We start from the raw sequence: 13,150 nt of genomic DNA, 5'->3' as shown, positions 1-13,150 counted from the left end.
GCATACGAATGTTTATAGCATCTTTGTTCATAATTGCTAAAACTTGGAAGCAACCGAGATGTCCTAAAGTAGGTGAATGGATAAAAAACTGTGGTCCATCCGGACACTGGAATATTATTCAGTGATAAAAAGAAATGTCAACTCATGGAGGAATCTTAAATCCATATTGCTAAATCAAAAAGGCCAATCTGAAAAGACTACATACTGTATGATTTTAACTATATGACATTTGGAAGAAGGAGGGTTTGAATAGGTGGAACATGGGATTTTTAGGGCAGTGAAGCTGTTCTGTATGATTCTGTAATGGTGGATGCATGTCATTATACATTTGTCAAAACTAGAATGTACAACACAAAGAGAACCCTAATGTAAATTATGGACTTTAATAGTGTTGCATAAACATTGGTTGTTCAGCAGTTGTAACAAATGTATCACACTGATGTAAGATGTTAATAATAAGGGAAACTGTATGTGTGTGGTATGGAGAAGGGGTACATAGGATTTTCTCTATTTTTCACCCAATTTTTCTATAAACCTGAAACTCTGAAAAAAATCCACTGTTTGAAAAAGCAGTGCTCGAATCCCCAGTAGCTGGGGCACCTGGGGGTCTCATTTAGTTTAAGCATCTGACTCTTGATTTTGGCTCAGGTCATGATCTCGCGGTTTGTGGGATTGAGCCCTGTGTCAGGCTGTGCACTGACAGCATGGAATGTGCTTGGGATTCTGTCTCTCCTGTATCTACCTCTCTCTCAATCTCTCTCTCTCTCTCTCTCTCTCTCTCTCTCAAAACAGACAGACATTAAACAAAAAGAATAGTAACTGTCCTTCTCTATTAAAAAAAGAAAAGAAAAAGCAGTGCTTGATTAAAAAAGTGAAGCACATGCTTATACATATACATTCCACCTGCTGCATAAAGCTGCTCTTATGTAATAAGTAGAGCACACCTAATATTTTCCTATGCTCTGTTTTTAAATGTATACATAACTCATGTGTTAACAAAATGTTTTATTTGATATTTGAGGGCTTTTTTCCCCCTCCCTCCTAAAGCCATTTATTGAGCGTGTACTGTTTGGCAAATACTCTTAGGTATTTTTCATTTAGTTTGAGGTAGATCCTATTTCCCCCATTGCACACGTGGAAAACCTCTGGCTCAGAGAAGTGACATGGCAAATCAGGTGCTTTAGTCTAGGCCCATTTGGCTCAAAAGCCTGTGTGCTATATAGACTTGGTAATTCACATAGACAGATTTTTTTGAGATTGCTAAAGTTTAGCCCCTAACATAAGTGTAAGTGCCTTTCTAGTGAAAATATTATTGAAGATTGTCTAGGTTTAAATTGGCTTTACTGTGTACTTTTGCTTTGTGTTTTCAATTAGGTTATATTACCTCTTTATGCTCTAGTTTCCTTATGTGTTAAATGGAGATAGTAATTGAAATTTTGAGGATTAAATGAGTTAATATATGAAAAGCTCTTTGAACAGTGCCTGGTACAGAATATGAGTTACATAAATGTTACCTTATTAATTAGTAGCAGAATTTCATTTCATAGATAAAAGAAACTGAGACCCAAAGAAATGAAATTATTTTCTGAGTCATGTAACTTTCTAAAGTCACTTAGCTATTAAGTGGCAAAGTTGAGTTTTTTTTATTTCAAGGCCAGAATTTTATCTGTTAATTGTTTTTGTTTGTTTGTTTTGTTTTGTTTTGAGAAAAACTCTTGACTCTGAGTTTGGTTTGGGACCAGGAGGCCTTTGTCCTTGATTAGTTGTATGGCCCTTAATATCTATAGTTCTTTTGTAAGCTGAGGGGTGGGTGGCGTTGGGCCAGACGATTTCTAAGTTGCTTTTACAGCACCAGCAGAATGTTGCTTTTATCATGGATTGTTGAACTGTGCTATAAGTCCTGAAGTTCCTCGAGCTGCTTGATGCATGCATAGGGTGGTTACTCTCTGTGCTAAATGACTGAGGAATGCTGTATTTTGACACTGGTGATCCACAGTTTCTCCACTAACATCACCTTTCTTTTTAATGTTTATTTTTTAGAGAGAGAGAGAGACAGCGAGCGAGCACAAGCAGGGGAGAGGCAGAGAGAGAGAAGGAGAGCTAGAATCCAATGTAGGCTCCAGGCTCTGAGCTGTCAGCACAGAGCCCAATGTGGGGCCCAAACCCCCGAACCATGAGATCATGACCTGAGCAGAAGTTGGACATTAACTGACTGAGCCACCCAGGCGCCCAAACAATTAATTTTTTTAGTGTTTACTTTTGAGAGAGAGGGAGAGAGAGTGAATGTGAGTGGGGGAAGGGCAGAGAGCGAGGGAGACACAGAATCCGAAGCAGGCTCCGGGCTCCGAGCTGTCAGCACAGAGCCCCATGTGGGGCTCCGACCCACGCACCATGAGATCATGACCTGAGTTGAAGTCGGACGCTTAACCGACTGAGCCACCCAGGTGCCCCAGCTTTTTCTCAGCATTCTTCCCTGCTTTCAGTCTGCCATCTTAATATGGTTGAATTTTTGGCCTTACTTTTTTAGAGTGAAGCACGTGAACTTTGCTATCAGTTCTCAGCTGAACACATAGCAATCTTTTTTGGCTGCTGGATTCACAGCTAAATACTAAATGGTTGAATCTGCTAGAATGGTGGAGCAGGGTTGGGAATGGGAAATGGCCAGACTTAACTTGTGTAGTACGATCTGTATACAGAAGGACCTTTGAGACCTATCTTACCATGGGATCATGTTTCTTAACTTCTTTGTATGAAAAGACCCTAAGAATTGTAGCATGTCTGTGTTCTCTCCTTTGTGTGTTATGTGTGATAAAGTAAACCCCATTGATGAGTTCAGTTACATAATCTTTTGTTTTTGTTTTTGTTTTTAAATCAAGCTTCAGCTTATTTCAGGTGGATTTTGTGGAGTCAGGGAAGTTGGTTACAGGATATGAATAGTTTTGCATGTAGGTCACAGCTGAGTATCATTTGACTAAAATTGTGGGTTTGTTTTTTAATGTGCAGTATTGGGGAGTGTTATGTTACACCTCTAACTTTCCTAGTCCCAAAAATTCAAAAAGGATTTGTTTTTCTTTAAGGGAACAACTGATAGTATTCGGAAACTGTTACAGGCAAAAATATGGGGTGGGGGAAGTTCCTTATTTAAAGGAAATTTAAAGGAAAGATATTGAGATGAAGAGGAAGCTATTTTTTGTGTTTATTTTGTGGTGTGTAAATAACTTCTGATATCCCTGATATCCACATAGGTAATCATGTGTTCTGTTTTGATAGTTACTCTCTGTTTTTTTGTTTTTTTTTAAACATCTTGGCTTATAATTTATAAGGATTTCATCAGTGCTCAGAAGAGTTTACCTTATCTGGAATAAAATCTCATAAAGATGGAATAAAGGGGTAATAGTAATTAAGTCTCTGGGCAGAAATATACGGTGGGATTTTGACTACAGTCATCCATGGGTAATGAAGTCAGGATCTAGTGAATATTGAGGAATTTGGCATAATAGCACATAATAGGCTAAAATCTGGGAGCAGGGTCTCTCAGGAGTTAGGGGAACAGAGCCAAAAAAGCTTCTGAATTTTAGGCCTAAAAATGATTAAAGAAGAAACATTGTGCCAACATGTACTGTCTGATGGCAACATCAAATGGAAAAGCTTCATGATTTCAATTAATGGTGGTATTATATTTTCAGGTGGATTATCTACTTTTTGAATAGGTCTGGCTAATGCTAATTTCTTTTTTTTTTTAATTTTTAAAAAAATTTTATTTTTTTTAAGAGACAGGGACAGAGCATGAGTGGGGGTAGGGCAGAGTGAGAAGGAAATACAGACTCCAAATCAGGCTCCAGACTCTGAGCTGTCAGCTCAGAGCCCAGACACAAGGCTCGAACCCATGAACTAGAACAAGATCACATGACCTGAGCTGAAGTCAGACGCTCAACTGCCTGAGCCACCCAGGCGCCCTGTGGCTAATGCCAATCTCTAATTGAAAGTCTTATGATTAATTGCAACATTGTTGCCACCAGTAGTGGTAGTACTTTTTCAGGTAGTACTTCTTTATTTTTTATTCTAAAAAATTTTTAATTTTATTATTATTTAAAATTTTTTTTTTTAAGTTTACTTACTTTGAGAGAGAGAAAGAGAGCGAGCCTGGGCCAGGCAGAGAGAGTGGGAGAGAGAGAAAATCCCAAGCAGGTTCTGTGCTGTCAGCACAGAGCCCAACCCGGGGCTCAATTTCATGACCTGAGCTGAGTCGGACACTCAACCGACTGAGCCACCCTTCAGGTAACACTTCTTTACTGAATCTGTGTCTGTTAATGTATTTATCTCACTGAGTATGAGTCAGCCAGCTGCCGCACTGTGGCTACCAGGGGGGTTACTTTTTTGGCCATAGCACTTAGGCTCTCGGCCCCAGGCCTTCAAAAGATATGTTTAGCTTTTGTTTGAAATGAGGTCATTTTCCTCTATAAAGATTATTTCTTTTTAGTCAATACGCATGTTTAGAAGCTCCACATTCAGATATGAAACTGCTTGTAAATAAGCATTTTTGAAAAGTTGTTTTTCTTTTTGTCTTGCAGGTGTATTCCAGAGAATAAGTCTTCAAACACCTTTGCCATATTGTCTCTGAGCTGTCTGGGGACTCAGGCTTATGAGGAGGTACTGTCACACAAAACAGTGTCTAGTGAAGACGACAAGAAAGTGGGGAAAGGATTGGAAAAAGAAGCTAAAACACTATAGGAAACCATGGTAGGTATTATTCATGTTTCCTTAATTTAGTTCTAATAAATTCCAATTAGTTTAAAATCGGAAATGTTAATGACGAGGGCAAGTAAAAAACAATGGTGTTAAACTTTGGCTCTCGTGCATCAGATAAAGATGGCCCTCCACTATTTAAGCAAAGCCAGTGAGTTCAGATTTATTATGAGCCCTTTAAACCACAAGATGGAGCCCCATGAGCCTTCAGGCCATAAATTATTAAATACTCATAAATAATATTTTCTAATAAAACTGGTGTTAGCAAACTGATAGGAGGATGGCTTAGGTGACCTTGAACTTGAAATTATGTAATTTTTCACTAGTCGTTTCTCTGAAGTTTAGTTTTTTCCAGTGGAAATTAAAAATCTTGAACCAGTCCTTTAATGAGTGATGTGAATGGTGTAGGAGTTTATGAAGTTTGAGTATTGAACTCAAAAAGTCACCTTTTCCCACATGCTTTCAAAGTAACAGGATCAAGTGTTGAGTGTATTGGGGGCACTGAATCTTCTCTCAAGAAACCTTGCTTTTTGTGGGAAGTTCATACTCAAATGAGATGTTAAATGAGATCATAGCCTTTGGTGCCTAGTGTATTAACTGGTAAAATGTGTTGAATTTTTTCCTCTAGTATTTTGGTTCTGGAGGATGTTGTGTGAATTTTTTCCCTAAGTATAAGTGAGAAAAGGCTTAAAAAAGATGTTATAAGTGGGAGAAAAAGCACAAAAATATTAATCATCAGTATGTTTGAAATATGTTGTTTAGCAAGCCTGATGGTATTTCTTTAAGTGTTAGTTGATTTTTAAAAAATTTGTTCTAGGGATTATAACTTAGTTGATTTCCTCTTTAGAGAAGAAATTCTCCAAATATTTTAGTTCTGGATGGTGGGGCAAATGTTAGTTAGCTTGGGATTTTCTCTGTCATTTAGTTTTAGTTGAGATGTAAGAAAGGACACTGGGACTTGGTGTTTTCTCGAATATGAAATATTTGCCTCTTCAGCTCATTTATTTATTATAGTCTTGATATTTTTACAATTTAAATGTTTTTTAATATTACTTGTCATAGTTGATAAAAAAAATTCCTTTCCTAGTTTATTCATTTTAAATTTAGATTTTCTGGTGTAGTAATTTAATTGGTTGGTAGGTGTTTTCCAATGCTATTGCTTTACTTCTTAGATCTTAGATTTGAATGGTAACTTTCTGTTTCTGCATAGTTCTTTTGCAATTTAAATGTATAAATCTTTAAACAAATCCATTTGGACCTTGTTAGGGTAAATAAGATGCCCCCCCCCCCTTTTTTTTGTCCTACCTCTTATTCTTCCATTCATCATTGTTTCACGCTGCTTGTCCTGTCACATCCAGTAGACTCATGGATTTAAGATTCTTGGATTTAACATTGCCAGTCTATGTTATTTGTGAGAGAAACACCAAAGGTTTGTGGTATGTAGCGATATGTAATTTTGTTAAGGTGAGGCCAGTATGGAGGGCTGAGTAATTTAGCTAACTAAGTAATTTAGTAACTCACCCTATAACTAAATAACAGAGAAGATCCCAAGTTAACACCTACCTCCCATGGCCTGCGGCCATCCATAACTAAAAAATTAGTAAATTTCTTCTTGTCTAAAGAGCAAATCAAGTAATTTAATAATTTATCCCTAGAACAACTTAGCGTCTCCAACTTGTTACAGGTCTGTTTTGTTTTCTTGTTACTTATTTAGGGATATGAGAGTAAATCTCAAGAAATGATGAAAAAGTTTATTTCTTTGTGGGAAAAGGCTCCAATTAGAAAACTGGTTGTGAACTTTGAGCAAGGAGAAAATCTGGACAGAAATGGTTTTTATCTAGAAAAAAAGCTTTGTGATTGATTTTCATCCTTTTATTATATTTGAGGGTTTCAAAGGATTATTTACCTTTATAGTTTGCTTCATTTTATAGGGGACAGTAATACTATAGTATTTACTAGTGTCCAAATTAGTATGATTTTTAAACATTAATACTCAAAAACAAAACAAAAGAGACAGGATTGATAAAGAATTGAGAATTTTTTATTTTGTGGTAGCCTTTAAAACAAAATATTTATCGGGGAGCCTGGGTAGCTCAGTCGGTTAAGCGTCCGACTTCAGCTCATGTCATGATTTTGCAACCTGTGAGTTCGAGCCCCGTGTTGGGCGCTGTGCTGATGGCTCAGAGCCTGGAGACTGCTTGGGATTCTGTGTCTCCCTCTCTCTCTGCCCCTCTCTCTCATGCTCTGTCTCTCTCTCTAACTCTCAAAAATGAATAAATGTTAAAAAAAAAATTTAAAAAAACCCAACAAAATATTTATCATCTAGCACATAAAAGTTCATATAAAGACACTATAGCCACCCTTTAAATGGAATACTTTGGGCTTTATGGAAACTGAACTATCTTATCCCTGTTCATTTTGCAGTGTACTGTTACAAGTGTCTTCATGGTATTTGTAAATTTGGAAATATTCAAAAGTTTTTGGAAGTGTGAGTCATGAGTGTGGAGGATATAGTCTATTAAATTTTCATGAAATTCATTCTATTTCTAGGCTCTAATCTGCTCCACTGATTTCTGGGCCAGCGTGTCACTTCAATTATTGCTTTTTAAATTTTTGATATTTTGTTTTCGTGTAATTATACCACTCATCCATCTTTGTACAATATTTCTTGATGGTTTCATTGATTTTTTTTTCCCCCCAAAGGAGCTTTAAAATGATTTTTGTTGAGTATTAAGTAAATCTATCTTGAGGGGATTTTGATTGAGAATGTAATACATTTGTAAATTACTTTGGGAAGTTGATTCTTTTGCAGTATATATTTTCCCCATTCTGGAGTTTGGAATGTCTCCTACAAATCTATTTTAAAAATCAAGGCCTTGCACCAGAGGTTTCAATGCCAAATAGTAAATAGATTTCTAATGTGATCCATAGTTTTTCTATAGTGTTGACACATAACTTTGTATTTTATATTATTACTGTATTATGAAATCTCAATTTTTTAAGGTGCCAAAGTCCTCAGCAATTTGGAAAGGAATGACTGGTTATCATGAGTCACCATCATGCATTTCTAGATACGTTTCTCGTAGATGATGTGTGATACAGATGACCTTTTTTGAAGTGGTATTCAAAACACTAGATTTGAGGTAAACGGTAATGTGCATTATACCAAGAGTAACCTGGATGAATCTTAACCAAAACATGAAGGAAAGATCTCTAATTTTCTTTCTTTCTTTTTTTAATGTTTATTTTTGAGGGCATGAGTGAGAGAGGGTGTAGGGGATGGACAGAGAGAGAGGGAGACATAAAACCCAAAGTGGGCTTCGCCCTGACAGCAGAGAGCCCAATTCGGGGCTTGAACTCACTAACTGTGAGATCATGACCTGAGCTAAGGTCGGATGCTTAACCGAATGAGCCACCCAGGTGCCCTGGGATCTCTAATTTTCTGATGTGGTTTAGTAGAATGAGGTTTTTCTTCATATTCCTGTGCAATTTTTTTATTGTCTCAACATTAATTGTTTCACAGTAGTTTGATAATTAATGCTATGATTTGACTTAAATATTCAATATTTGCATATCCTACTTTTCAGGTAATATTCCTTGTATTGAAGTAATTGTTTTCTTTCTTCTTCTGACAGAGATCTATTAGATCTTTTGCCAATGATGATCGCCATGTAATGGTGAAACATTCAACAATCTATCCATCTCCAGAGGAACTTGAAGCTGTTCAGAATATGGTGTCTACTGTTGAATGTGCTCTTAAACATGTCTCAGATTGGCTTGATGAAACAAATAAAGGCACAAAAGCAGAGGGTGAGACAGAAGTGAAGAAGGATGAGGCCGTAGACACCTATTCCAAGTGAGTGTGGCCTGACCTTTGTGGTGCTTTACTGCAGCGCTCAGAAAAGCTCAGGGTTCTCTTCCGCTGGGCTATGTTAGGTTCTTTAGGTTTTCTCATTTATATGACCGTAGACAAGGAAGTAAATGTTTGTGGAACTTTTCTGAGTTACATTTGAAACGAAAGCAAGAAAAGAATAATAATTAGACCAGAAAAAGAAGATGGACTTGTTCAGGATGCCTTTTGAGAGTGCACCAAGCCCTTTAAAACTGTCATTTCTGGGGGCGCCTGGGTGGCGCAGTCGGTTAAGCGTCCGACTTCAGCCAGGTCACGATCTCGCGGTCCGTGAGTTCGAGCCCCGCGTCAGGCTCTGGGCTGATGGCTCGGAGCCTGGAGCCTGTTTCCGATTCTGTGTCTCCCTCTCTCTCTGCCCCTCCCCCGTTCATGCTCTGTCTCTCTCTGTCCCCCAAAAAAATAAAAAACGTTGAAAAAAAAATTAAAAAAAAAAATAAATTAAAAAAAAAATAAAACTGTCATTTCTGGAGATTATGAAATGTCACCTTTTTCATGTGTTGGCTTAGCCTCCTAAATTCAGAAATAAATAGTTGTGTTTTGGGTCTCTGGGGAAATCATAAAATGTCATTTTTTTTTAAAGGTACTTAAAAATCCTGGTGGAAAAGAGAGAATGCAGGAAAATGTGTTTCTAAATGTATTTTTGACCATATCTACCTTGTTGATTCCTAGTGTTCAGCACAGTGTCTTGCACTTAGTAAATGCTCATTGGGTATTTGAGGAATGAATGAAGGACTAATGGGAGCCAGAGCCTTCAGCTTTATAGCAGAGTATTCTCAGTGTTGTAACAATAGTAAGAGATGAGTTAGATGAAGCCGCAGGGTAACTGCAGTCACATCATGGAACTCTGTGTGCCGTAATAGTAAGCTTCTTGTCTTGAGCAGTGTCCTTATGATTGGAATGAGTATGATTTACTTTAAAGGAGAAGCTCGTTTGACTTACTGTATTTATAGGATTAAGAGCATTGCTTTGGCTGCAACTTATAAATTGAACATGGAGGTTATAGAATTTTTTCTTCAGCTTTCATTTCTAAGTGTTAGATAAATAAGAGGATGGATGCCTAGGTGGCTCAGTCGGTTGAGTGTCTGACTCTTGATTCTGGATCAGACCATGATCCCAAGGTTGTGGGATTGAGCCCTGCGTCAGGCTCCACGCTGAGCACAGAGCCTGCTTAAGATTCTCTTTCTCCCTCTCCCTCTGTGTGCACGCGCTCTCTCTGAAATAAACAAAGAAACAAAAGTGATAAATAGATAAAGAATAGTGGGGAAGTACTGATAAATTGATTTTCTTCACTGACAGTGTAACCGTTTCATCTTCAGATGCAAGGTAATTAGTTTCAGTTTTCAGTTGAACTACATAATTCTTTAACCTTGTTAACTCTTTGCAGGTAATGTCTACATTGTGTATAGTCCTACCCTTGTCAGTTTGAAGGTTCTTGGCAGTAATTTTTTTCTTGTATATTACGGTTTTAAAGTAGATACTTCCAAATTTTGAGGCTTATGTTAATTAGTAGTAGAATCCAGTAATCTAGCCCCAGTCTCTGTGCAAATTGAATAGTCATGCATTCCATATTTAAATTGTACTTTGGAATGTGTTTATGCCCTTTCAAAAACTTTTTTAAAATTTTGATGAAATGTGTATAACAAAATTTGCCATTTTTTTCCATTTTTATTTTTATTTATCTATTTAAAAAAATTTTAATGTTTATTTTTGAAGGAAACAGAGCATGAGTGGGGGAGGGGCAGAGAGAGAGGGAGACACAGAATCTGAAGCAGGCTCCAGGCTCTGAGCTATCAGCACAGAGCCCGACGCGGGGCTCGAACTCACAGACTATGAGATCATGACCTCAGCTGGAGTTGGATGCTCAACCGATGGAGCCACCCAGGTGCCCCATACCATTTTGCAGTGAGAGAATCGCAAGCAGTCTCTGGGCTGTCGTGTAGAGCCCAATGGGGGGTTCTATCCCAGGAACCCTGAGATCAAGAGTCAGACGATTCATCATTTTTTTAAAAAAGTTTATTTATTTTTGAGAGAGAGAGAGAGTGCGTGCAGGGGAGGGGCAGAGAGAGAGCGAGACAGAGAATCTGAAGCAGGTTCTGAACTGTCAGAGCCTGATGCCGAGCTCAAACCCACAAACCATGAGATCATGACCTGAGCTGAAGTCGGACACTTAACTGACTGAGCCATCCAGGTGCCCCAGATGCTTACCCATTTTTAAGTGGAGTTTCATTTATTGTTGGAATTCAGGCCTTCTTAATACTTCTTCCGTTGTTTATTTTTAAGGCTGGACAGACTTTTGAAAAGTGTTCCAGCAGACTTTTGCTTAACTGGATCAGGTCACTGTGTTTTTAAAAGTTTTTAAAAGATAATGTGCTCCACATTTTCATTTGGACTTGTAAATATAGCTCTGTGTGTGGGTACTCTTGACTGTCTTTGTAAAGTCTTTCCCTTTTGTGAACAATCCCAGGCTGAGCACTTTTTGCAGTTCCTCCCATGTGGTAGAGCTCAGGGAGCGCAGAATGTTTGGATCCTTATTTTGTATAAAACAGAGGGAGGCACATCTTCCAGGAACAGAGCTGTTTTCTGATCATAAACATGAATTGAGCTGCTGATGTATGCTAATTACTATAGAGGGCACCAAAGTGGGTGAGGGCTAGCTTCTATTTATTAAGCACCTTCTATTGCCAGGCACTGTTAAGCAGCTTGTACCTGTGTACTCTTTCTTTTTTTTAAACTTTTTTTTAATGTTTATTTATTTTTGAGAGAAAGAGTGCAAGCAGGGGAGGGGCAGAGAGAGAACGAGACACAGAATCCGAAGCAGGATCCAGGCCCTGAGCTGTCAGCACAGAGCCCGACTCGGGGCTCAAACTCACAGTTCATGAGATCATGACCTGTGCTTAAGTCAGACGCTTAACTGACTGAGCCACCCAGGTGCCCCACTGTGTGCTCATTTTACAGACTACTCAAAAGTCAAAGAAAGGTCCCACTATTTATGTTATTAGGAATATGAGGGCTCTGTTCTTAATGTTAAGTAATACCCTGTGTTTGCTTTACAATATCTCCTATATTTAAATTCAGTACTAAAGTTGGAGTTCATTTCTCTGCTCGGTCTTGTTGTCTTCTGCCTAAGACCAAGCGTATCCTAATTATGATATAGAGTTTAAGTAGCAAGTAATAGTGGTTAGTTAATAATGGCTCGCATTTATTGAGTGCCAGTTACTGTACCAGACTGTTTTTCACATTATGTTATGACAAATCTGTTAGTCTCTGTGATTAGCGTTTCCCTCTTCTGCCCCCATTTTACTATAGAATTTTCAGTTGCTTCAAATTTGCGTATGAAAAGAGTAGCTCAGAATCATTAACAAACTTTAACTTGCTTTAGGTCAGTGAATGAGTGTGTGTGGTGGAGTCAGGATTCCTATTCATCTGTTGGACCACAGGTCCAGTTTTCTTAGCATCTTTGTCTCAAATTTCTGTGACTATGTAGATCAGGGAGAGATTGTATGCTGGTTCTGGGGACCAGAAAAAACTTGATGAAGGAAGTAGCATCTGTAGTAGGCTCAGAGGATGGCTAGGCTTTCTGTAAGCAGCTGAAAAGTGGGGGGAAAAAAAATCTCAGCAAAGATCTAGGTGTGAGAAAGCATCGGGACCATTTAGGGAATGATAGCTGTTGTTTATTGAGCTATTAATATATGCCGGGATCTGGGCTAAGTTCATTACTTACATTAAATTACATGATATTCTTAGTACCACTCTGTAAGGAAGGTATTTTTTTTTTCTGTTTTACAAATGAGAAAGTAAGTTCAGAAGAGTCAGGTAATTTGTAATTTACCTAGTGTCACCATGGTGAGTGGCAGAGCCAGAATCTGGACCAGGAAGTCATGTTGTCTTCTCAGTTGCCTCCCAGGATGCTAAATGTTTACTTAAGTGTTCAGTGGGACACCTGGAAAGAAATAGGCAAAGTGCCATCCATGCAGTGCTGTTGGAAGATTATTCTGGTAGTGGTGTACTGTATAGATTAGATTGGAGGTGGCAGAAGTTAGTCGTTAAGGCCAATGAAGAGGTGGTTATTGAGGTAGTCTAGGTGAGAGGCACTTCGAGCCTGAAAAGAAGCTAGTTTGAAGGCATTTGTTTGAGGGTGATTGTGGAGGGAGAATTCATCACTATTACTAGTTTGGGGAGAATGAGAAGATGAGAGGACAGGGATACAGAAGAAGAAAGAATCAAAGGCTCTCTTCTTAATATCAGATAATTTTCTATTTGGATCACTTGCTTTAAAACCCTTTTTCTTTCTGTATTCGTACTACCCTTATAGTTTTTTTATTGATTTAATGTTTATTGAATCTCTAAGGTGTGCCAGCCACTTAACCAGGATGGATTAATTCCTGTCTTGTTTCTACTGCCACAATTTGTTTCTCTCCCTTCTCCTTTCTCCTTCTCCATTCTCCATTCTCCATTCTCCACTCTCCATTCTCCACTCTCCATTCTCCACTCTCC

At 38.2% G+C, this 13,150-nt stretch overlaps 2 protein-coding genes across 8 annotated transcripts in view; both read left to right on the top strand.

The window, feature by feature from the left end:
* LOC125921197 (cytoskeleton-associated protein 4-like) overlaps nt 1-4,661 on the top strand; it is an 80,022-nt gene extending 75,361 nt beyond the window's left edge. The window contains exon 2 of one of the 2 annotated variants that reach the window (XM_049628636.1): nt 4,572-4,661. In XM_049628636.1, the coding sequence (XP_049484593.1) occupies nt 4,572-4,589 (18 nt within the window). In that variant the 3' untranslated portion in view covers nt 4,590-4,661. The remainder of the gene's footprint in view (nt 1-4,571) is intronic. The other variant, XM_049628629.1, reaches the window with a different exon arrangement.
* The window catches only part of STRBP (spermatid perinuclear RNA binding protein), a 64,642-nt gene continuing 56,072 nt past the window's right edge, over nt 4,581-13,150 (top strand). For 3 of the 6 annotated variants that reach the window (XR_007457322.1, XM_049628562.1, XM_049628554.1), the window contains exons 1-2: nt 4,583-4,740; nt 8,382-8,602. Coding sequence is in view for 5 of the 6 variants with exons in the window: in XM_049628562.1 (XP_049484519.1) it covers nt 4,738-4,740; nt 8,382-8,602 (224 nt within the window). In the remaining variant the exon portion in view is untranslated. Of the gene's footprint in view, nt 4,741-8,381; nt 8,603-13,150 lie in introns of all 6 variants that reach the window. The other 3 variants (XM_049628581.1, XM_049628543.1, XM_049628574.1) reach the window with 3 other exon arrangements.

The sequence above is a fragment of the Panthera uncia genome, chromosome D4 (genome assembly GCF_023721935.1).
Source record: "Panthera uncia isolate 11264 chromosome D4, Puncia_PCG_1.0, whole genome shotgun sequence".
Lineage (NCBI taxonomy): Eukaryota > Metazoa > Chordata > Mammalia > Carnivora > Felidae > Panthera > Panthera uncia.
The sequence above is the reverse complement of the archived record's forward strand: the minus strand, read 5'-3'. Positions and strand labels throughout refer to the sequence as shown.